The 24,697-nt window shown below is 44.2% G+C and overlaps 1 protein-coding gene across 2 annotated transcripts in view; it reads left to right on the forward strand.

Moving 5' to 3' along the window:
* mgat3b (beta-1,4-mannosyl-glycoprotein 4-beta-N-acetylglucosaminyltransferase b) overlaps window positions 1–24,065 on the forward strand; it is a gene marked incomplete at its 5' end in the record, with an annotated part of 61,142 nt that extends 37,077 nt beyond the window's left edge. The window contains 4 exons of one of the 2 annotated variants that reach the window (XM_080454568.1): window positions 18,533–18,968; window positions 20,350–21,011; window positions 22,531–22,813; window positions 23,210–24,065. In XM_080454568.1, the coding sequence (XP_080310694.1) occupies window positions 18,534–18,968; window positions 20,350–21,011; window positions 22,531–22,813; window positions 23,210–23,707 (1,878 nt within the window). In that variant the 3' untranslated portion in view covers window positions 23,708–24,065. Of the gene's footprint in view, window positions 1–18,509; window positions 18,969–20,349; window positions 21,012–22,530; window positions 22,814–23,209 lie in introns of those variants that run through there. The other variant, XM_080454567.1, reaches the window with a different exon arrangement.
* Between the last annotated feature and the right edge of the window lie 632 nt (window positions 24,066–24,697).

Raw genomic sequence — 24,697 nt, forward strand, 5'->3', positions numbered from 1 at the left:
CAAATATGTGTGAGTGTGTGCGCGCGAGAGAGAGTGTGTGTGTGACAGACTGTGCGCCAGCCGCCAGGCAGGTTTTAGCATGCTATTTGGGGGTCATGTAAGGACTGCTATGCTCTTACTGTATGACTCAACATGCCCTGAGCTACAGTAGGCTGTTCCAACCCAGTCAAAAACCCTCTGTGTTCATTTAAATGTAACCAAATGGACCCTCACGAGGTCCATTCGGGTCACATTTGTACATTCTCAAGAGTTAACAAATGGATAAAAAAAAAATCGACACTGGGGATTTTACTGCGTGAAGCATGTGTTGGAATCTGGGCCATGCAGCTCCAACTGTAATGGACCACATCACTCACAAGCTAGAAGAGACAGAAGCTCTATGTAGGCCTTTGGATGTCAATAACGCTGCATTAACCCATTGAGACCTGAAGCCGATTCTACATGTCTCCTAAATCTCAACTGTTTTCTGAAAAACGTATGTTTTTATATCAGTGGGGCTTAATCTTTTTCATGTCCAGGACCCCCAAAATTATATGTATTTGGCCCCCATCAAAATACCCCCATCAAAATATGTTGTTCCAGGGACCCCCCAGAAGCAAAGATTTTAGTAAAAAATGTTCGCTTTAAAACAATATATATTCAAAGATTTGCACACATTTTCACGATTTTTCAAAAATAGCAGATCTACAAGCTCGTAGCGCGGCACTCGGTGCCGCGCTATGAGCTTGTATATCTGCTATTTTTCAATAGCCCAAAGTGTAAAATAATGCTTTTTAGCTGCAAATAAAAAAATGACACAGTTCCAGGTCTTAATGGGTTAAAACTGAGTTATAGTCATAGACAAACGCACATGCACACAAAAAGTCATGCACCACACCTGACAGCTGTGTCAACCCAGAGGCGTGCCTTTTCAGGTGAGCTAGGGACCGGCATATCTTTGTAAAAGTTTGCTTTTGGAGTGTTCTGTGCTCTGTGGTTATCCAAGGTTATCTGTAGCACTCGTATTCATACAAATTAACGTTGCTACGCATGTCACGAGCCTTGAGCACAGCAATTTAGCACGTAGAGCAACTGACATCGGTGCTGCCGCGAACAAAGCCAAACGTTGCATTATGGACAAGGCCTTGCAATGTGGACGGCATCCAAATAAAGTTAAATAGTCATCTGTCTTTATGGAAATGTGTTCCACTGCCTGGGGTTTCCTGTCAGCAGCACAGTATTGTACAAGGAACATTTCTATACAATACAAGCTAATGTCAGCTTGCCCAGCGTTGCCGGATTCATTGCGCTGTATGTAAATCATCCTCGAGACATATGATATATGGAGAGACAGATGGAGAATGTGATGCGTTTAGGGGTGCAACTGTTAAATCAAACTAATCCATTTCATTGATTATAAAAAAAATATTGATAGTTGAATCAAATCTATTCATAATCAATCCCTATTTTTGGCATGCCATTATAGGTGAAAGATTTCAAAACGCAAATCCAAAAGGGTTAGAATAGCCCATCTACAAGCTCACAACGCGAAAATAATCGCTAGTTGAAGCCCTAGATGTGTTGTTAGCTGTGCAAGTTCAGGTCAAGTTCAGGTCCCTATACCCAGCATTGGCCAGGTTATTGCGTTGCTGAAATAGGCTCTCCCTCTCCGTCTCTCCCCCTCCCTCTCTCTCTCTCTCTCTCTCCCTCTCTCTGACTCACTCCCTCCCTCCCTCTCCATCCCTTTGCACATATTTGTCCAGACAAACTTTGCAACTTGTACTTTAGAATAGATTTCCTCTTTCTATTTTATAAGATGAACCGTTAACGTTTCAGAAATAATCTCTGATCCATGCTACACGCCTGAAAATGCATATCACATTTGGCATCCATAAACACACAACATTGAAACCGCACTTGTAGTCAAATAATGCTACACTCAAGGATTGTTTACCCATTCTGTTGATAATAGTCTGTGGATTTAGCTAGGTGTGTATGAAGTCACCTTCCCCCAAGCGTTGATAGAAGGTGACGACAAGATTCTTAACTTGCACAACTTGTCGGTTGGTACACTAGCTATTTTCTGGAGGCTTCCCTTATAATTCAGGTAGTACAACATGCATGATAGCTTTTGTAAGTACATCCACTGGGGCTCTCATGATTGTAGTTTCTCCTTACACATGCAGACAGTCTGACAGACAGTTTGATCAGGGCTGATCTGGACGATTCAAAAGTTTTGGATCCACAACTTCATTGATATACTGTAATATCCCACCGGGCACTGGTCCTTCCCAGCATCAAACTGGTGCTCTGTGTAGGGACTGGTAACGCTGCTAGACATGAGAAATGTTGCTGATAGAGCAAATCGCTCTAATAATAGCTTAATTGCCTCCCGTGAATGTTTGCCGTAGTGGTATTATAGAATGTAGAATGTAACTGCACAACAGCTGCTAGCATAGACAACGAGGTCGGCAACACCTATAATTCCTTATCCAAGTTAAATAGACTTTGTGCATGACTGTAGTCCCAGGTTTCAGCAAGGTGGCATTGCCTGTTCCTGTTCCCATATTCCCATAGCTTCATTTGATTTCCTCGGCAGCTGGTTTGAACTGTAAACACATGTGAAGATGTCATAATGTGTTGTGTTTCCGGATCAACCCTAATGCTGTGCTGAGCCAATCAAACAAAGCTATGAACAGGATGCCACCTCCTGGAAAGCTAGGATTACAGTCATGGACAGAGCCTATTACCAACTGGTATCCAGACATTCTTTTTCTTCCAGAAAACGGTCGCGTGATACAGTTTTCAAAACAATACGGTGGCCAGCAGTGTTTTCAGAAGTCCATTTCAGGAGTTTGAAAACACCAGATTGATTAATCAGTTGATTAATTGATTGTAAATGAATGAAGTAAAATTGAGGGGCGAGGGTGGTGTACGGTAAAGTTCCTTAACACAACGTGACACATGCACGATCCGAAAATTAGACGCGAATATTTCATATCAAACTATTGTCGTTGACTTTTTGGTGATGTGTTTTTTCTTGATGGAAAAAACGGCCTTGTTTTTTAAAAAGAATCACGTCGCTTTATTGCCTTGTTATAGGCAATAGAGTTCTGTACTCATCATGACACAAACAGCGATTTAAATGAATATGAATTAATCGAAAAGCGCTCCCGGCGTGTACGGACCTTAAGATTAACATTACTCCTCCACTGCTCTAAGCTTGTTAGGGGGGGGGGGGGGGCAGGGAAAGTCAAAACACTGTCCTTATTTCACCTCTTTTTCTTTCTTTTTTTGTTCCCCCCACTGTATGCTGTAGCTGTCAGTCTCTCCATGTGTGTTTCTCTCTTTTTATGTTTTCCTTCAGTCCATAAAATCCAGCCTGCCTCCTCCCTCCCTCTCAGTATGTTTTCTATTGATGTCTCTCTCTCTACTCCCCAGTTTTTCTTTCCCTCTCTCAACTACTACTTAAGTAAAAGTTTTCGATACTTTTACTTAACTTGAGTAATTACATTTTTAGACTTTATACTCCACTACCTCTCAGAGGCTTTTTACTCCACTGCAATTATTTGACAGTTTTAGTTACTACTTAGATTATTATTACAAAACATACATTAACCACTTAAGCCCTATGTTTTACTACGGCTGTTCAAAAATAGCTGATCTACAAGCTCACAACATGTTGTGAACTTGTAGATCAGCTATTTCTGTAAGGGTTTGACACATTTTTTTTTAATTACTATTTGTACTTTTTCCAAGTTAAATCAAGTTAAATTAACTTGTAAGAACAGAGTATTTTTATATTGTGGTATTGCTACTTTAACTCAAGTAAAATTATCTGCGTGGTCTACTTCTACCACCACTGACACTGACAGTGTCACGCCTTCTAGCTAATGACACATTCACATTGCATTCAACAACTTTGCACAGTTTCTTTCTCTCTTCTCTCTCTTTCTCTCTGTGTGATCTCTCTATCCCCCTGAGTATTTCATCGACCTATAATTAAAAACGGTTGCTGAGGCTGAACAGGCGTTCGTTCAGGTTTAACGCTTACCGGCGTTCCTTTTCTTGTTCCTCGGTGCGCGACTCAGCAACGCTGTAGCACTGCCACAGTACACCACCAAACCAATAGTGTGCCTCATTGACTTGCCACCCAAAACAGCTCGACTGAACACCCACTACATTTAATGGATGTGCGTACAGTTGCCAATTTCATTAGTGAGTTTTTGACTCAGGGTAATTTCCTCTCAGCAGCCAGTGGTGCGGTTTCTGTAAGCTTAACACATAAACAATACTGGACACAACGGGCGTCATTTACCGGAATTCTTGAAAGACAATGGCCTAATTTATACTCTGTCTTACGACTGTGTCACGCACAGTAAAGTGCATATTTTTAAGTGAAAATCGCGACAATGTGTTTGACAATGCGTCTGATGATGCCGATGTGTCACGCTTATGGCGAGTGACATGGTCGTAGGACGAAGCATGCTTTAGGTGAGTCAAAACGGATCCTTTTCCAATGGCCCGTATCTTCCTGTTTCCTTCAGAACAATGGCTCATCATGTAGAAGCTGCATGCATCATGGGAGCCTGTCGGCAAATCTTATAAAACCACATTCGAGCCCTCTAGTGTAATTTGGTGCTGACCCACGTCATAGCTGTCACCCATGCCAAGTAAAGGCGGACATTTTGTGACATAGGGCCCACCTTGCGTAAGCCATTTTGATTGGAGCATCGAGGGTACAGAGCGGATTAGTGCCATGACCTTGCTGAGTGACAGCAGCATTGTCTGACGGATGTCGTGTAACGTAATACGATCTGATTTAATGGCTTCGAACACGAGAGCGTGGGGGCTGGCTTTGGTAATAGGCCTGTCACAATTATTGGAGGTAATCGCACTTATTTAGCATAATTGTTGTGTGTGCAAACAGGTATTTTTTCAAGGCAGATTTGCTGATATACACAGGACACTACACAACTGTCAAAACCCACTTTTCCCACATTTCAAACCCATATACACACTCGAGGACACCCTCACAGAGTAACAAACATACACACACACACACACACACACACACACACACACACACACACACACACACACACACACACACACACGTCCAGAAGTAATAACTTCAGCACTTCGGGGCCAAAACAGGAAGTGGTATATCTTACAGTAAACCAATTCTCAGTCAATTCAGCAGGCGGCTAGGACTGAGTGAGACGACGAAGGAGGGAGGTAGACGGAGGAGATAGATGATGTGGTGTTTCAATCTGTCTGGGAAATAATGACACACCTGGGGAAGGAACTGTAATAAGCAATGCCTTTTGTTTACCATCACGATGATCCGTCAAACCTCGTCATGATCACTAATGTTATCCAAATGCTACCATGAGTCAGCAAATCTGCCATATATTCGCAATATACAGACGGCTAACGAACCAGCGCTAGCCAAGACAAAGTGGCTTCCCATTCAGTTCCTAATGGACGGCAATTAAGGGACAAAAAGCGCAATGTATGAGGGAGAGAACATGTGTCGTTTCCATCCACGCCGAGTGACGAGTTCTCACAGTCACTGATCTGAAACGGGTTTAATTTGGAGTTCAATCATTGAGACTTGGAAACGATACAACCCAATGATCCGTGATGGCAGTTGAGCTTCTTGTTAAGGGTCTCCTAGGAGATGGGATATTCCACATCTGTCACTCGGTACACTAATAACAGATGCCGCTAATGGAGATTGGAGACCAGTGCAGACCACTACTCAAATCTTGGTGGCTGAATCTGACGTCTACAGCTGCTACACAGAGTGGGTTCCCAGCCCTTTTCTGGATCAGAGCCCACTTGAAATTTCTGAAAGCGTTGAGCCGTTTGCAGGCCCACCCATCATCTGACCACTTAACATGATGATCAATGATCAATCTATCAATTGATTGTGTTCCGGCTTGGATCAGTGGAACTAACATACTGTAGTATAACTTTAAGTCTGTATTTATTAGTATCACAAGGAAACCCCATTTTTTAAGGTTTTAAAGAAAAATTCATGTGACTTTTTTTTTAATGGTCTTTTTTTATATTGATGTCATTATCAATTATAATATCTTAGTGTTTTTGCCAATTATTTGGGGGGCCCACTTGCAATAATCTCATGGCAGTGTTGCCATGTTTGCTTATTATAAACAATTGTGGGCTTGTTTTTCTGTAACGTCGCTTGTAAATATTGGTTGTTGCGCGTTGTGAGCTTGTAGGTACGCCTGTAGATGTATATTATACGCAGGTTTAAAGTGCGCGTGTAGACTAGTCGCTTCTTCTGGGCTTGTTTTCATAGACCCGGTTGCTGATTTCTCTCGCAAAATCTGGCAACACTGGTTAGGAATGGCTGTGCTGCTACACAACCTGAGTTACAGCATCAAGGGATGCAGCAGCTTGTCCATAATGGACGGAGAGAAAGAGGCCAGAGTGTGGACTGCTTCAGGTCTTACTGAGCTACAGAGCTGAATTATAGATGAGATCGAGGAGTGAAGGGCATTCCTTTGGCTTTTCCCTGTTTTCCACCTCAATCCACCACACACATCAATGCATACACGCATGCAGTTGTACACACACACACACACACACACACACACACACACACACACACACACACACACACACACACACACACACACACACACACACACACACACACACACACACACACACAGGGGTTCAAATTGGTATATTTTTCTCTTGCAGAGAGTTCCCCAGAAGTGGCACACACATGAAAGCGGTAATCCCTGCCAACTTCCTCCAAAATATACACACGCATAAACCCTTTTGACACACTAATACATATTGCTCACTCTTGGTCTCATGCTCCATGTCTCCCTCTTTATCTATCTATCTCTCTCTCTCTCTCTCTCTTCATCCCTGTCTCTCTCTCTATCTCTCTCACACATGCATGCACTCACTCACTCACACAGAAAAACAACCACAAACTTTCTGTCTGACACATAATACTCATAGGCGTGTTCTCTCACGCGCGCGCACACACACACACACACACACACACACACACTCACACTCACACTCACACTCACACGCACACGCACACGCACACGCGCATGCACACTGCACACACCCTGACTCCCCCCTCCTGGACTTCACCTTGCCTGCATTATTGAAGCCCACTTAGCACCCTGGCTATCTCTTGATATCTAACCCTCATAACCAGTGAATTGTAAGCCAAGAAGAAACGGTACACCCCGACACTGCCACAGAGTATTCTCTCTGGTACTGCTACTGAAGAGGGCTGCAACTGTCCATTGTTTTCTTAGTGATTATTATAGCGATTACTTTTTTGATGACTCAAAAACCATGTTTTTTTGATAGTTTGTTTCATTTTAATATATCTTCGAAAATTCGAATTGACTTTTTATAATGGACTGAATTGATTAGTCTGATTAACCACTTATTTTAAGCTCCATTTTATCTTTGTCGTACAACTGTGTCACACAAAAACAGCAAAAATAGCTCACAATGTGTCACATCGTGATCCGCTATATAGATCTGCTATTTTTTCCTTTAAAAAATAAAGCTAGAAAAAGTGTTCCCCCCAAAATGTATAATTTTTTGGTAAAATATATTTTTAAAATATAAATTCATTAGTTTGATTAACGATTGAACCCCTTGTCAAGAGAACAACTAGTCTCTCTGGTCCTGCTACTGAAGAGTCAAGTAATATGTAATGAACAAATGTAAAAATTGACCCATTTTACTGTGTAGACTAGAGGGACAAAAGAGAAAGGCCCAAAAGTGTGTGTGTGTGTGTGTGTGTGTGTGTGTGTGTGTGTGTGTGCATAGGCACACACACACACACACACTTATCTTTTTGCCTATTTAAATTGTGGAGGAAACGTCTCTCTCCCTCGCTCTCTCTGTCTCTCTCGTTGACTGTGCCTTCACTCCCTCGAGTTGGTGCTGCTATCTTATCATGGATTGGCAATCCATGACATGCATGGATGTGCGCGCGCACATACAATTCAATTTCAATTCAAAGGGCTTTATTGGCATGAGAAAACATACGTTTACATTGCCAAAGCAGAAAGCACAATACAACAATACAGCAATACAATCATACACACACACACACACACACACACACACACACACACACACACACACACACACACACACACACACACACACACACACACACACACACACACCTCTTCACACCTACCAAAGGTTACAAAAGCTGCCGGGTGTCAACAGAGTATTCATATCAATGGTCCATTGTGTGCCCTGCTGCTAAGTAGTATAGGTGTAGACACTGTGTGTGGATTGCTTTAACTTCAATGGGTGAGCTACTGTATGCGACGCATGAGGTGGGTGCTCGGCATTTCTCCCAGGTGCTCGGGAAAGGAAGCACTCGCAGGATCGGCGCCTGTGTGTGTGTGTCTGTGTGTGTGTGTGTGTGTGTGTCGAACGTTTCATGCTGTCACCAAAGGAGGAAGAGGAGAGTGTACAGGTATAAGGAAGTGCTGTATTGAAACCAGTGCATACACCTACATACACTACTCCGTACTACTCCGTACCTGCTGTCTATATGTAATCTACCAGGGAAGTTCCTGTCATCATGATTAGATCAACATGCCTTTTTATTTATTTGCCATCCGCAAGAAAGCAGAAAGCAATCCTACACTTCTCACTCAAGGCAAGCCCGAGGTGATTGTGGTCACAGGTGAAGGGATTGGAGAGTGGAGACACGGCAAGATGAAGTGAGTTTGGAAGTTGGAACTTATTGCTGTGTGTGTGTGTGTGTGTGTGTGTGTGTGTGATAATATACATATTTATGCATTGCTATTTGTAATGAAATTAGTGTCTCATAGATTGATAGGTATATATTATAGATGGTTATAGACCAGCGTGGAAGCTTGTTGTTAAGTATTATTTATGGAGAAGGGGTGGGAGTAATAAGCCATGCTTATTCTCGAATCTCACTCCTTTTCGAATATGCATTTTTTTGCATTGTTTATTTCTATTTATTTTGTTATATTGGTGTTAAATGTCTTTATTCGAAATAAACATATCGAATCAAAATCATATCATGCCCAAAAACAGGCTTATTGAATTTTTGCTTGAAAAAGGTTGAATTCTTAACCACTTAAGCCCTATATACTTATCTATACAACAAATCATGTAAATATCCGATCTACAAGCTCACAAAGTGCGACGCGTTGTGAACTTTTAGATCTGCTGTTTTTGCAACTTTTGAAAAAAACTAAAAAGAAGAAGTGACAAATGTGAACTAGGGGACAGCAGGGTTCATGCGGTTAACCATTCACTGGACTTCATCCATGCTTTGAGCCGAGTGCAGATGGTGGAAGGGAGATGAACAGAGCTGCTATTTCATAATAATTGCTGAGTGTGTCAAATGGTGACTTGGTCTGATTCTGTACACATTGTTGGGTTCGATAACAGCAGGGTATCCTATTTCTGAATGTCAGCATAGACGTGTGTGTGTGTGTGTGCGTGTGCGTGTGCGTGCGCGCGTGCGTGCGATGTGTGTGTGAAGTATCTAGGCTTCTACGTGCGGACTCGACCGGTGCAGATCTGGCTTCGATCACCCCTGACCCTTTTAGATGATTGAGTATCCCTCCCCCCCTGTCTTTTTATGATGGCCAAATCAATTAAGACAATGGACTTTCATTTTGAGGCTAATCCCATCCCAGCCTGCCTGGCTGCTGCCCTCTCCATTTTAGAATGATTTAAACCCCCCACTCCCCAACAAAGGCCACCAGTCAGGAAGGAGAGGCCAGGTGCATAAGGCCATGCTGCCCTTTGGGTCATTGCACAGTATCTCGTAAGGGTCCATTTGGTTCCATTTTGTACACTCTCTCTGTTCCAGACCCATAAGAATCCATTTGGACCCCCTGGTGGTCCCCGGACCGGGCATTGAGAACCAGTGCATTGGGGGCAGTGCTCGTATGTGGACCACAATGCAATAGCTGGCACAACAATGGCCACCATGGTTGGACATCTGATTACTTACTACTAACTAGATCAAAGGAATGGGATAGTGTATAGTTAGTGATATTGGATAGGGAAACCAGAGATAACACCGGCACGGGGCACTCACAGGATTTGTAATTTGATGTGATTTTGTTGTTGTTGTTGTTGTGTTTCAACCACACACAGTAATTTAAAGATTTGCACCAATTTTCACATAAAAAAAAAAAAAATAGCAGATCTACAAGCTCATAGCGTGGCACTCGGTGCCGCGCTATGAGCTTGTATATCTGCTATTTTTGAATAGCCAAAAAAATGACAGATACTTTCCCGGCGGGGCGGGGAAAGTATCTTAGTAGCTTTTTTTATAAATGGCTTTTAAAAAAGTAGCTTTTTTAAAAGCCATTTAAGCTATAACTAAGCTAAGTTTGAACTTAGTGTGAGGTGGTGCAACTGGCCCCTGAAATCTGCCATCCAGAGTACAGGTCAGGGTATTGCTTAGGAAGCGTTTTTCTTCATCCCGTGGGCCCTTGTTAGCGCCAGGTCAATAGAGTTTCTATTGGCTCAATAAAAGAAGACACTGTAATTTGGATGTGGCAATCAAGAAGGCTGTCTGACATGGTTGGTGTTGTAATGGCACTGAGAGGGTGTTTGCGAAAGTCTGAATTAGTCGGAGCTGAAAGGGAACAAAATGGCTTGTTGAGGTGGATCCATTGTCAGAGAGCATAGGAGACTCATACCGTATGTGCCACACACAGCGCACGAGCACATGCATGTGTACATGCGTTGAACACACACAAACTGTAAATCTGGCCCCATTCCGAACGGTATAGAGCCGTTTAAGTACTTTGAAGACGCGATACAATCTTTCATCACTGCTGACTGCACCTGCAGTAGTTCAGCTGAGAGGGCAATATTTTCAGGTTCATGAACAACAACTTAATGGAGTGTGAGGTTGTGTGTGTGTGTGTGTGTGTGTGTGTGTGTGTTTGCGTACGCACACTTGCAGCTTGCACTTTCTATGGAATAATATGCTACATAATATGCATTCAGCACAGTGAGTGTGTGTATGGGAGGACAGTATGTTGTCATTGTGTTGATCGATAATTGACTGTAACCCAGTTTGCCTGACATGTTTACTCCCATCGGTGCCGCATCAACTGTCAATATCCTTTATTGTAATTTCCCATGCAGCCCTCCTTTGCAAAACTGTGTGTGTGTGTGTGTGTGTGTGTGTGTGTGTACATGCGTGACCTTTTGTATCAGTTAAATTGAAATAGATAGTTGTGAACCAGTGACAGGACTGCATGTCATTCCCACTGACACAAATAGATAGGCCATACAGATTCATACATACAAACACTCTCAAAGCAAGCATTTGGCCAGTTTAACCCAATTAGCTGGGAGAGATTCTGCTCTGCCATGTCATGTATTTTCTCTGCGGTTGTTTATCGCCTGGATCAGCCTCCACGTCTCCAAACCAAATGTTTGGGCTGTGTTCGTAAACTGGTGGTCGAGCGTTTTCCAAACCCAGAGGGACATGGAGACAGACTGTGATTGAGTCAAACACAGGAGGCGGGCGGGGGCTGCAGTACGCTCTCTGAAAATCTGCCATTTTTCTCACGCTCCGAGTTGAACCACTTAAGCCCTATTTCATACTTTGTCATAGGACGGTGTGGTGCGGCGAAAGTAGCCAAGCTAACAAGCTCGCAATGTGTCACACTGCAATGCCTTGTGAGCTTGTAGATCTGCTATTTGTGCAATCTTTGACAATTGTCGCCTATAATATGACATGCTCAATTGCCCTAATCAGGCACTTCAGGTTGAAAAGTACATACATTATAACACTCAGGATTTTTGCAGTGATTTGCAACAGAAAAAAAGTTGAGATGTTATATAAAGAGAGAGGATAGAAATGAGAGAGAGAGAGAGGAAGTCGGGGGCAGAGACGTGCTGTGTAATCTATGAGCAACGCTTGAACATAAACAGTGATGAAGGGGGTGAGCAGCGCTCCCTCTCCCCCATCCGCTTTTGATATCACAACTTCCACAAACAAAGCAACATTATTGCCTTCCCTTAGTATAAACACAGGCCCCCCATTAAGACAAACACAAATAGGGCTTTTGTCTGGACATTCCTCCCCCCCCCCCTCCCCTCCTGTACACACCACTGCAGCCTTGACCAGGTGCCATGTTTTAATTGGCAGACATGGCTTTATCACCATGGAGACGGGCGCTAGGCCATGTCTGGGTCATCATCGTAGGTTGACACTGAGAGCAAACGCAGTCAAGAGCATCACTTTTGAAGACGCGCGTGCGTGCGTGTGCGTGCATGCGTGTGCGTGTGCGTGCATGCGTGAGCGTGTGTGTGTGTACGTGAGAGAGAGAGAGAGACAATTCTCTGTCGGTGCCTTTTGGTCACAAGCTCCCTCACAACAAACTAGTTTCTTGTTCTGTGCGGTTAGCTGTAGTTTGATGAGGTTGTTGTCTCTCTTTTCTTCTTGACTTTGTCTCCACTTTTTCTCAATTCCCTCTCTTTGATCTCAACATTTACAATTTACAGTTTGAGGTTGAAGATAATTTGAACTGGGCTCCCCCGTTAAAAGAGATCTAGTGTCTCAATGGGATTGCATTTCACCCGTATAAATGAAGGTCAAATAAAAAGCAATTTTGGCATTTAGCAGACACTCTTATCCAGAGCGACTTAATGAGCATGAGATAGGAATAAGCAGAGTAAGCAAGAACTCTAGTCAATAAACAAGGTAAATAATCCCATAAATAGAGTGCAGAGAGAAACGTAGTGCCTCAAATAAATTAGGATACCAGGTAAACCAAGAACCCAGCATCTGTCTAAACAACATGCTATCTTAATAACAATCTGTACAATTAAAAACTATAGGATGCCAGGTAAACAATGAACCTAACGTCTGTCTAAATAACACGCTGTCTAAATCACATTCATAACATTTGTGGTCGAGAAAACAAATAAGGGGAAAAAAAAGAAAGAAAATGTGCTTTCAGCTCATCTGTCTATTTTGGGTAGCAGCACACCTGTGCTCTATGCAGTTAAATGAGCCGCACGTCTAAATCACTATTTTGCATTCAGAAGAGATGATCTGTTTACAGTGAGAGAGGGGTCAGATTCCTTTTCATTCTGGCAGCACACACCTGCGTAATCTGGCACCACACCACAGCTTGTGTGGATAAACAGTATTTCAAGCATGTTCAAAAAGAGAGATAAAACGGAGATAATGATGTGCTTGCCAACAGGTTTTTATCAGCCTTTCCTGCTCTGGGCAGCATTTGAATGTCATCATGCAACGGCAAGATAATAATAGTTTGCTGAAGTAAGCCTTGGCAACGGGGGTGATAGGATAAACAAGGAAATAGATGTGGCACTACCAGGCTACAGTTTTGTAGTGTTTGTGAGTGTGTGTGAGTGAGAGAGAAAGAGAGAACTCAAGGTCTCGCTGTTGGCACACCATTGATTTGTTGTAAAACCTTGCACATACGCCGGACGTGAACCAAAATGTACACACCTTAGAGAGGAAGAGGAATGGAAGATTAAATAGGGGGGGGGCTCATTACAACGATTCTGTCCTCCTGTCCTCTTCTCCCCTCTCCTGTCCTCCCATCTCATTCCGGGCTCCTGAGTTTTTTATCTCTCGCTTCCTTCACCGTGTGTGTGTGTGTGTGTGTGTGTGTGTGTGTGTGTGTGTGTGTGTGTGTGTGTGTGTGTGTGTGTGTGTGTGTGTGTGTGTGTGTGTGTGTGTGTGTGTGTGTGTGTGTGTGTGTCTGTGTCTGTGTCTGTGTCTGTGTCTGTGTCTGTGTCTGTGTCCGTGTCCGTGCCAAGTGTGGTATCGGCCCTTGTTGTCGACAGAGATGGAAGAGAGAGGAGAGCGAGCGTGGGAGGGCTTCAGTCCCACGGCATGACCTACAAAGACCGTCACCATCCATCCCCTCCCGCTCCATGAAGTCCCCGGTCTCTCGGCTCCCTTAAAAACTTTGTCGTGACTCGTGATGCAGTACATGAACCGCCTCGAGTCCAAAATGAGTCACATGCTTGTTTTTAACAACATGGTTGACGGCACAGAATTAGAACTCGGGACGCTAGGGGGAAAGAACACTAGATAATGCAACTTTAGATGTACTCGATAGTCTCTACACAGGAAACATTGGTGTTAAGTTATCAATTTGTACGTCATCCATACACTGTGATGGTAGACAGTAAAAATCCCCTGTTCGTTTACCCATTTTTTTGGGTAACTATAAGAGGGTACAAATGTAACCAAATGGACCCTAACGGGTCCATTTGGTTTCATTTGTACCCTCTTACAGTTAAATGAACACTCAGGATTTTTCTGTGCACAGGTGTAAGCCTATCCCCGTGGCTGCGGTCCATTATGCAGCACATATTAGGAGTGTGTGAACAGAGTGATCTCACCCCCAATAGAATATCTCTGTTCTCTATCCATCCTCCTACAGTATGTTCTCTGTACTCTCCTTCTTTTCTTTCCTTCTGTTCTTTTTTTTTTTTGGGCTATCCAGTCTTTCTCACCTGTCTCTCACACACACACACACACACACACACACACACACACACACACACACACACACACACACACACACACACACACACACACACACACACACACACACACACCCCCACACACACACACACGCTGCACACTCTCTTCCATCGTTTCATGTAGTTTCAGTGGCAGTGGGGGTCCCTGTGGTCCGGGCAGAACAAGGTACTTGAGATTCATGCAATGAATGCATTGCTGTGCTATTACTGGCAGTGGCAGACCTTTTTCTTCTTCTTTTTTTTTACCTTTCTTCTGTGGCTTCTTTTTTTTCCCCGTCCATTGTATCCTTAAGGTGGTCCGAGGAAGATGTAAGGCGTAAAAAAATAAAAGAAAAAAAGATGGATTATTATGTAAGAATAGAACTTGCCGTGTAAGCACCGACTGTCCCTGTTTCTTGACCGCACTGCCTGCGCCCGGCGAAAAAGGAAATCCTACTCGGGAGGAGAGGGATTTGTTAGAAAGCCAGTGCCTGAAAGTCAAGGCCAGGGGTATGCGTTCAAATATCTGCCATTCATTGTTTTTATATTTCACTTCACTCTAAGGTTTTTTGTTTGTTTTAGTTTGTAACCCTAGTGTCCCTATTCTGGGCATGTCACGATAGGGGACCATTTGGCCAAAATAGCCAAATATTTGATGAAGAGATTTGGTATAGAGGGGGAAAGGACCTGGGGGAGTGGGGGACCATGGTCAATGAAGTATATAGGCTTTATTTAAGTAGTTAATGTATTCATTTAGTTTTTTTATATGATGGCGAAAACTGTCTATTTGCCATAGGAGAAATTGAATTAAGACAGTCTGTGTAACCTCGCCTCACCAGGCTTTCCACATGGCAGAAAGACTGGTTTCCATTCCGAACTGACTAAGTGTGATCTGGTCAGAAGCTACAATGTTTTTGTTCCTCCACATGAATTCCGAATCGAGTAGCCTAGTGTCGCCAGTCACTACAACTTACTATAGAATAAAACATTCCAAAGGAAGTATACCAAGCTGTATTTGAAGAAGACTTCAGCGGTTTATGGGTAGGCCCTACCACTATGACGCCCCTGTTTTCCGAGGGAATTATATTTGGGGGCACAGATAATATCCGTATTCGCTCCCACTAGACTTGATCACAAAACGAGTTGATCCCAGTCTACAATTGGGGACAAACAGGATTATATTGGCACGGTTTGTGATTGGGCAATGTCATCTCGTACTATTGAAGATTATGCTAATCCCAGAATGAGGAATGATTACATTTTTTTTTCCTCACTCCTACTTCTTATCTACCCCCCCCCCCACACACACACACACACACACACAAATAAACACAAACACACACCCTCTCTCTCTCTGTCACTGTCTGTCCGTGTCTCTCTCTCTCTCCCTCCCTCTTTCTTTTTCTCTCTCTCCCTCTTTCTCTCTCCCCCTCTCTATCTCTTTCTCTCTCTCTCACACACTCACTCACTCACTCCATTCATGCAACATTATACAGGATGAATAATGAAAGATGAAATACAACCCCTCTGCATCTCTCTCGGTTCATTTTCTATGCAATATGGTTTCTCTGGGGCGACCCGATACCAAAGTGTTTATGGGCACATACCATATGCCTTGAGTCCCGTTTTCAATTTCCTTGACCATTTTCTGTACTGTAAGTCATTCTCCCACTCTCCTGGGGGAATGACCGCCTACCAAAATGATCATGGGGAATACCAGCTAAATTGGGCGATGGACTCCTTCCCCACTGCCAGTGGATTAATTGTGCCTTTCTGCTTCAAAGTGATCATAGCGTCTCTGTCGGGTGGAAACCTCGTATGTCCAAAACTGTTACTTTTCAGGATTCAAATCAAAAATGGCAAAAGTAGCAGATCTGCAAGCTCAAAACGAGTTGCTTTACGCCGCATTTAGAGCTTGCAGATCTGCTACTTTTTGATGCTTTTGTGTGACGCTGTAGTATGATCAAGTAAGGCAATAATTTGCGAAAACGCAGAAAGTTAAAATATGGAGATGAGAGTTGTTTTGACAGCGACGATATGTTATGATCATGTGTACACAATAAAAGCTACAGGAGTGCCTACCCAACTCATTGCAAATAAAAAGATGTGTGTCATCTAATCAATCATGATGTTCTTTTGCCAGAAATGAGTGTGTTCCATAGACTGTACAAAATAAGTGTGTTTTCGAAGGGCCTGCAAATAGCACATGCAATCTCTCTATCACTCTCACTCTCTCTGTCTCTCACTCTCTCTCTCTCTCTCTCTCTCTCTCTGTTCCATAGACTGTACAAAATAAGTGTGTTTGTGAAGGGCCTGCAAATAGCACATGCAATCTCTCTATCACTCTCACTCTCACTCTCTCTGTCTCTCTCTCTCTCTCTCTCTGTCACTCTCTCTCTCTCTCTCTGTGTGTCACTCTATCTCTCTCTTTCTTGGGTGGCACATGTCCTGTCCAAAGGCGATACGCAATCCAAATTACTTGTTTTGTGATTCATGAAAAGGCATGGTCCTGGGGATAACTAGGGATGGGAGGAGACCTGTATAAGATTTGATCTTTTATTGTGATAAAAACACTCAAGATATCATGGGGAATTTCCATTATCGGGATAATCATCATGAATATCCATGATGAGCATGAATGTCATCTGGAGCAACATGAAAAAGCTGTTTAGCTGACTAATGTACTGAACACGTGTTCCCTCCTAGAGTGTGTTTAGTGCCACTGGGAACATTGTCACACCTCTGAGAGAACGTCTGAAGCCAGCAAAAGTGAATATGCTGACATTCTTGCACTGTAATCTACAAGTAGCTTGAAAAGAAACAAGTGTTTGGCACATCTCACTCTGTAGGCCACCAGGTCAGCAGTACTGTTTGATGACAGAAAACTACCACACGGCCAGCAGTACTTTTTGAAGAGTATATTCAGTGTTGTTCAGGATTTTTATTTTTTTATTGAAAAAAACAATAAAAAGTTTATTGGTTCAAACTAAAGTACTACAGGCTGACACAATGCCAGTTGGACTTTATTTCATTTAAAGAACAGACTCACAGTGTGTTGTTATCTTATGCAAGGGGAACCCTATAAAGTATGACTACCTCATTCGTTTGATCATTTTTATTTCGTGACATGGCATTTTCATATAATTCCATGCCTAGTTATAATAGAGGATTCTGATAACAGAAAAAAGCTTAAATGACTTCAAATGAATTCTCATTTTCTTTAAATTGATGAGATTACGGTTGCTTGCAATCTTAATTCGCACACTGTGCTCATTAATTATTTTTTACAGCTCACACACGCACATCTATATTTAGGGGCAAATGCTAGTTCCCCAGGAGAAGCTGTCTCATATCAGCGTGCCAGAGAAAAGGGGTGAAAATGTGCGTATCTACCAGGGTGTTCCTGGTAGATACGCTGGTAGATTTATGCTGAATGACTACCCATGTCTACTGCAGTCATTTGTCCCAAGAGAGTGAATGTCGGTTATAACCTTTCCCACTAAAGACAAAAGCTGGGTGTTTTTTTTGTCCAGTGAGAAAGGGGCTTACTGTAACTGTACTCTCATACTGAATGTATGTCTACTGTTGACCGATACTGTAGTGTGTGTGTGTGTGTGTGTGTGTGTGTGTGTGTGTACTGTTGATTGAATGCCTTGCACTGTGTTTAGGGTTTAGAGTACTGATGTCTCTTTTTGTTGTCTGTGTGGTTTTATCACAATGGGATTCCAGCTACTGTAATGGTGAAGTCCCTCAGATGCATATATACCGTACATACATATATATCATATACAGTATTATGCAATAGAGGCAGTTCCTCCTACACTTTGTAAAGTGTTGACAGCTCAAATGAAAAGCAAAACTAACCACTTGAGCCTATTTCAGAAATAGCTAAAGTAGCCGATCACCTCAGTTTTAAAAACATTTAGCCTATAATAACATGCCCACAACAGGGACAACGGGTTTGAAAGTGGCTAATGAACTTCTCTCTGTCCTGCAGGATGAAAATGCGACGTCACAGGGTGTTCTTGCTGTGCACGGTGGGCCTGTGCGTCATCTCCTTCCTGCACTACTACAAGGCCCTCCACTATGTGTCACTGCTGCGTGAGCTGTCCGCGCCCTACCCCAACATCAAGTCCTTCATCATGGTCACCGGCTTCTTCTGGAGGGAAAGGGGCGGGACGGCCACCCCGCTAAGCCCCGCCTCCCCGGAGGAGGCCCCTCCGCCGCCGGTGCTCCGGCCGTCCGACACCAAGCCCCGCGTGGCCGCGGGCGCCGGGGGCCTGGGCGTCCTGGGACTGGGGCCCAACGTGGTCATAGCGGGTCCAGGAATCGTGGGCAGATCGGGGCTGGAGATGAGGTTGAGGGAAGAGCCGGCGCCTCCGCATCCCTGGGAGAAACCGGAAGAGCCCAGACGTGGAGACGTTCCCACTGAGGTGAGAGGAGCATGTGAAACGGGGTCGGGTGCCAATGCGATTTTTGTTTTGTCTCCCTTGGTATAGTAGATTATAATGGGTTTCCATTCTGTGACCCTGCGTATGACCCATATGGCGTTTGCTAATACACAGAATCTGGGCCTGGGGTAGCTATTTTTGGCAGCAACCCTGCCCGCCAGCATCTGTTTTTTTTGGTAGGAGGGAAGGGCTCTGGTCTCATCAGAGCAACCACATATCGCCAAGCAACAATCTGTCTGAATATCACTTTCCCATTGTCTGGAGAAGCAATTGAATATACTCCCCCCAAAAAATTGGCTATGACTGGACATTGCCAAAATAAGTGTGACACAGAACCCTCTGCTGGATGTGAAAAGATGTATGTATGTATGTATTTATGTATTTATATAGGCTTCGGTTATTATTATTTTTATTATTATTATTATGCTTTATAAAACAACAAGAGAAGCTTAATTTTGAAGTGCAGTTTTATTCTGATTTACTGTAGTTCAGCCAGGACAACTCACGTACAGTATTATGAGTTTATTGACGTTTATATGACAATGAATGGCACAGGAAGGCAGTATAGAGCAGGTGGAGCTGGGGAGGAGGTGGCTGAATCAAGACTTATGACACACACACACACACACACAGCAGCAGGAGCGCAGGGCTTGTGAATGATGATTGGTTGGCTTGTAAAGTGTGTGCTGTTGAGTGGTCCAATCAGCTTCAGACGCATATTCTCAAACCTTTTAATTTCAAGGATCCCTAGTTTGTTCCGCATTAAAGGACGACTTCACCCATTTTCAACCCATCTTCATATAATATAACAATATATAATAATATAATATAATAATCTTCATATCTGTAGCTGTGTTAATCAACATGCTCGTGATGTCAGCATACGTCCGACGAGCGAGAAAACAATTATGTAAAATATAAAGTCTGGCAATGAAAAGAACACAGACCCCCCCCCCCCCTCCCCCCCAATTACAATCATAATTTGTGAAGTGAGAAGGTGAGTGTAAACGGTTAAACCGCACTTGCTCGTTTTGTAGCTTTGCAGCTGAAGCCAGCTCAACTTGGATTGTGCAGTAGCTTTGTACCCGTACGGGTCCATTCGGTTCCATTTGTACACTTTCAGTGTTACAGACCTGTAAGGGTCCATTTGGTTCCTAACTATCAATAATTTAGCTGAGGGACCCCCAGTTCCCCATCTAAAGCTGAGGTTGCTCATAAGCTACGTGAGCAACGATGGTTTGATTCAGTTAATCATTGCTTTGCTGTGTTTGGGCAGGTTGAATGATTTCAGGTCAACAGCACCACACTGTGCCATCTTTATTTTCTTTATCAAAAGGAAGCTGTTCTTCATCTCTAATTACAGGACAGAAGTGAAGATCAATTCAACTCCTGGCTCCCCAGCCACCCAGCCCAGCCTGCTAGACTCGAACCCCCAGCTGAGAGGGTCTTCGCGGGAGAAGAGCAGCAGGTGTTGTTCCCCAAGGTTCTTAACCCAGACCCCCTAGAATCCATGGGAGACCTCCACACCCGAACTCACATGCTTCACGATGACAAAACACACTACTTTGTCCGGACCAAAGCCGGGGCCCTCTGCTTCAGGCAGGGCACCGAGGTGGCTACCCCAAGGGAGGACCCTGGGAAAGCCGGGGGCTCCGTGGCCACCGGAGCGGGGTTCAGGTCTCTGGCCCCTGGGCAACGTAAACCACTGGAGGTCGAGGAGCCCTCCTCCGCTCCTCCCAAAGCTAAGTCCAGGCCCCGAGGCGGGAAGCGACTGGTGAAGTGCGTGTGTCGACCGGGCTGGCACGGGCCGTACTGCGGGGTGCCCACCATGGTTTACCACTCCAACCTGCCCACCAAGGAGCGGCTGACGCCCAGGGAGGCGCCGCGGAGGGTCATCAACGCCATCAACGTCAACCATGAGTTTGATCTGCTGCACGTCCGCTTCCACGAGCTGGCCCAAGCTGTAGACCTTTTCCTGGTGTGTGAGTCTAACTTCACCGCCTACGGAGAGAGGCGTCCGTTACGGTGAGTCATATGAGACTTGTTTTAGCAAAGCACTCGATCCACCCAATGTTCCAGTGGCACTGCTCAGTGGTCAACAATAAGACTGAAGGGTGATTTATACTTACTGCCACGCACTGAAAATAGTCTGAAAAAAGCTCATGTGAGCTTGTAGATTGGCTGTTTTCAATGCATGACAGTGCGCAAACCTATAAAAAGTATAAATCAGGCTTGAGGTTTTACCTGTGCACCTGAAGCAAGGTGTGAATGTATGTGCAGTACAGTATGTATGTATGTATGTATAATTAACCCATTAAGATCTGAGGCGATTCTTAAAAAAAATCTAAATCCTAACAGTTTTTTGAAAAAAATCAAAAAAATATTTTTTCAAGATTTTTCAAAAATAGCAGATCTACAAGCTCATAGCGCGGCACTCGGTGCCGCGCTATGAGCTTGTATATCTGCTATTTTTGAATAGCCAAAGAAATCTAAAGTGACACAGATGCGTTCCAGGTCTCAATGGGTTAAATATCACAGATTCTCAGCAAATATTTTGGAGATATACTGTTTAAATACATAAAAATAAGAGATTAGAGTAGACACTGTTGTTGTGTTGACTTTCTTAGATTAGAATTGGGGCATCATGTTTTTTAACAACTTTTTGCTCAGTGTTGAGTTTATCGTGTCTACAGCTCACAAATCTAATTTGACATCCTACCTCCACGGCATTGCAAGTGTCATCACTGGAAAAACAATGACAGTGGTGATAAACATGAAATGCCTAGGGAGCAGTTTGACTGTTGTTTATGACAATAGAGGTGATTGACGACCCTTGGATGGCATGATTGACACACTTAATGACTCTGTTTGACACTGCATGAACACTGAGATGGTTGCAGTCAGAATTGTATTTTTCTATGCATGCAAACGGCTTCATTGACATGTAGTCATAACCATGATGTGGTGTGTGTGGGATATGGCTGATAATGGGATTGTTGTGTGTATGTAAACTAGGTGTGTGTGGGTGGGTGAGTGCGCGACACAGAGAGTAACGGGTGATTTATATTTAGTTGCACGCCAGTAGAACTGCTGTTTTATGTGCACAACGTGGCACACAAACAAGTATAAATAAGCCATTATGTGGTTGATCTATCCCCCTTTCTCTATTATTTGTTTTCTCCGATATCTCTATACTCTTCTGGTACCCCAGGCTACTGTATAAAAACTGCTTACTATCCATTTTGGAAATATACTGTTCAATATTCGTAATAAAAAATATTAATAAATGGTGGACTTGGTCTATGTTAGGTTTCTGAATTATTCAGCTGAGCGTCATCTTGCTTGTGTCACTGTTGGTTTGTTTCTTATCAAGCACTTAAACCCCATATATACTTTTAATTTGGAAATGTTAGGGAAACATTTGAACGTTTTCAACAATAATGACATTCCCAAAATAGGATGACAGGTTTAAAGTGTTTAAAATATTCTAAATCCTGCTGAAATGACAACTAATTATTGCCCTGTCTTCTCCCAACAATCCTAGTTTCCTGCAGCTGCTCATCAACGGTACATACGATTACGTGCGCCACAAGATCCTGTACGTGTTCCTGGACCACTTCCCGGAGGGCGGACGTCAGGACGGCTGGATCGCAGACGACTACCTACGCACCTACCTGACGCGCAACGGCATGTCCAGGGTCATGGGCATGCGGCCGGATGACGTGTTCGTCATTAACGACGCGGACGAGATCCCCGCACGCGAGGGCCTCCTCTTCCTCAAGCTGTTTGACGGCTGGACGGAGCCCTTCGCCATCCATATGCGCAAGGTTTGTTGTGTGTGTGTGTGTGTGGCTGCTTGTTTTGTACAGCCATCTGTATGCGTAAAACATAATAAATATATCATCAAATGTCATATATTCTGCATGAATGGTTTTAGTGATAAACATCAGATGGGTTGGTGACACTTCAAACTGAAGTGGTAAATTCATTGAATGGTGCCTTATTGTATTAACTTATTCCATTCCCTGCTCTCTCTCATGCCACTCATTAAAACTTTCACTTGAAAACAGCAGATGGGGAAATGATGCAATAAATGAACTGCATTGACTTTCATCCCGTCGGCATCATGATTAATTCCAATTCCCCTCTCTCCGTGTCTCTCTTTGTCTCTCTCTCTGTCTGTCTCTCTTTCTGTCCCTCTCCTTCTCTCCGGCCGCCTCCAGTCGCTGTATGGGTTTTTCTGGAAGCAGCTGGGCTCTCTGGAGGTGGTGTCGGGCTGCACGGCGGGGATGCTCCACGACGTCTACGACAACGACGGCATCCGCCTCCGCCGCCGCGAGTACTACACCATGCCGGGCTTCCGCAAGTACGAGAACGACACGGGCCACATCCTGGTGCAGTGGGCGGTGGGGAGCCCCTTCCACTTCGCCGGCTGGCACTGCTCCTGGTGCTTCATGCCCGAGGGCATCCACTTCAAGCTGGTGTCGGCGCAGAACGGCGACTTCCCGCGCTGGGGCGACTACGAGGACAAGCGCGACCTCAACTACATCCGGGACCTGATCCGGACGGGGGGCTGGTTCGACGGCTCCCTCCAGGAGTACCCCCCCACGGACCCCAAAGAGCACATGTACGCCCCCAGGTACATGCTGGAGCACTATGACAGGTACAGCTACCTCCTAGAGAACCCCTATATAAACATGGCCAGACTCAGCGAGGGGTAAGGAGCTCCCCGAGCAGATTGTTAGCTAGTGGCGCCGCAATGAGGCCACAGCACTGATTTGAGGGGGAGGGGAGTGTGGGGGGGGGGGCACTGTTTGTGTCTCCCACCAGGCCAGGTAGCACTGACATTTCAGGAATATAAAGTCCCCTTGGAAAGAGAAAAAAAATCATTAAGTTTCGATTTAAAAAGGGAATTGTGGATTGCATCCACCGTGATTATCGGAGACAGATTTCAACAGGATCTAACCACTGGATAAATGAGTCAATTAATTCCTCGTGACACCTTTTTTTTTCAGAGGTAGGGGTAAAACTGTCTCCCTTTTCATTGCACCCCCCATCCATTCCTCCCTCCTCCTCCTCCTCCCAGAGACCTGCTGTCCGGGGGTTGGGGGGGGGGGGGAGAGGGGTGGAGGCGACTGCTACGGTGGTGGGCGAAGGACATTTTTTGCGGGTGTGTGAATCCTGTGGAGGAAAGAAAAAAAAGAAGAAGAAAAGAAAAACACACAGGAGGCAAAATTATTGTCTTTTTTTGTTCTGTTTTTGTCAATGTTTACTTTGTGCAGACCGTCCAGCATCCCTGCTCTAATTTCACTCACCTATTGGATTATCCTCCCTAGAGCGAGCCACTTTATTGCATTTAATGACTTCCCTCTAGAATCACAGCCACACACACACACACACACACACACACACACACACTCTGTACACAGAGACTCCATGCCATACATGTCTCTGCTTCCCAGTGGAGTATTAATCATATTTATACCCTCGCATACCAGACGCCAAAATGGAAAAGACTAAACAGAGATGTGTCAGTGCTTCACACACAGTGACTTCCCAAACAATACACCCTCATCCCCTTGTGCCTCTGTGTGCGTGTGTGCGTGCGTGTGTGTGTGTGTGCGTGCATGTGTGTGTGTGTGTGTGGTCTCTCTTTGTAACATAATTGAGTGAGCAGTTGGGCCACAGTGGAGACGAGATCAGAGAGAGGG

This window comes from Gymnoscopelus braueri (genome assembly GCF_963280865.1).
Source record: "Gymnoscopelus braueri genome assembly, chromosome: 2".
Lineage (NCBI taxonomy): Eukaryota > Metazoa > Chordata > Actinopteri > Myctophiformes > Myctophidae > Gymnoscopelus > Gymnoscopelus braueri.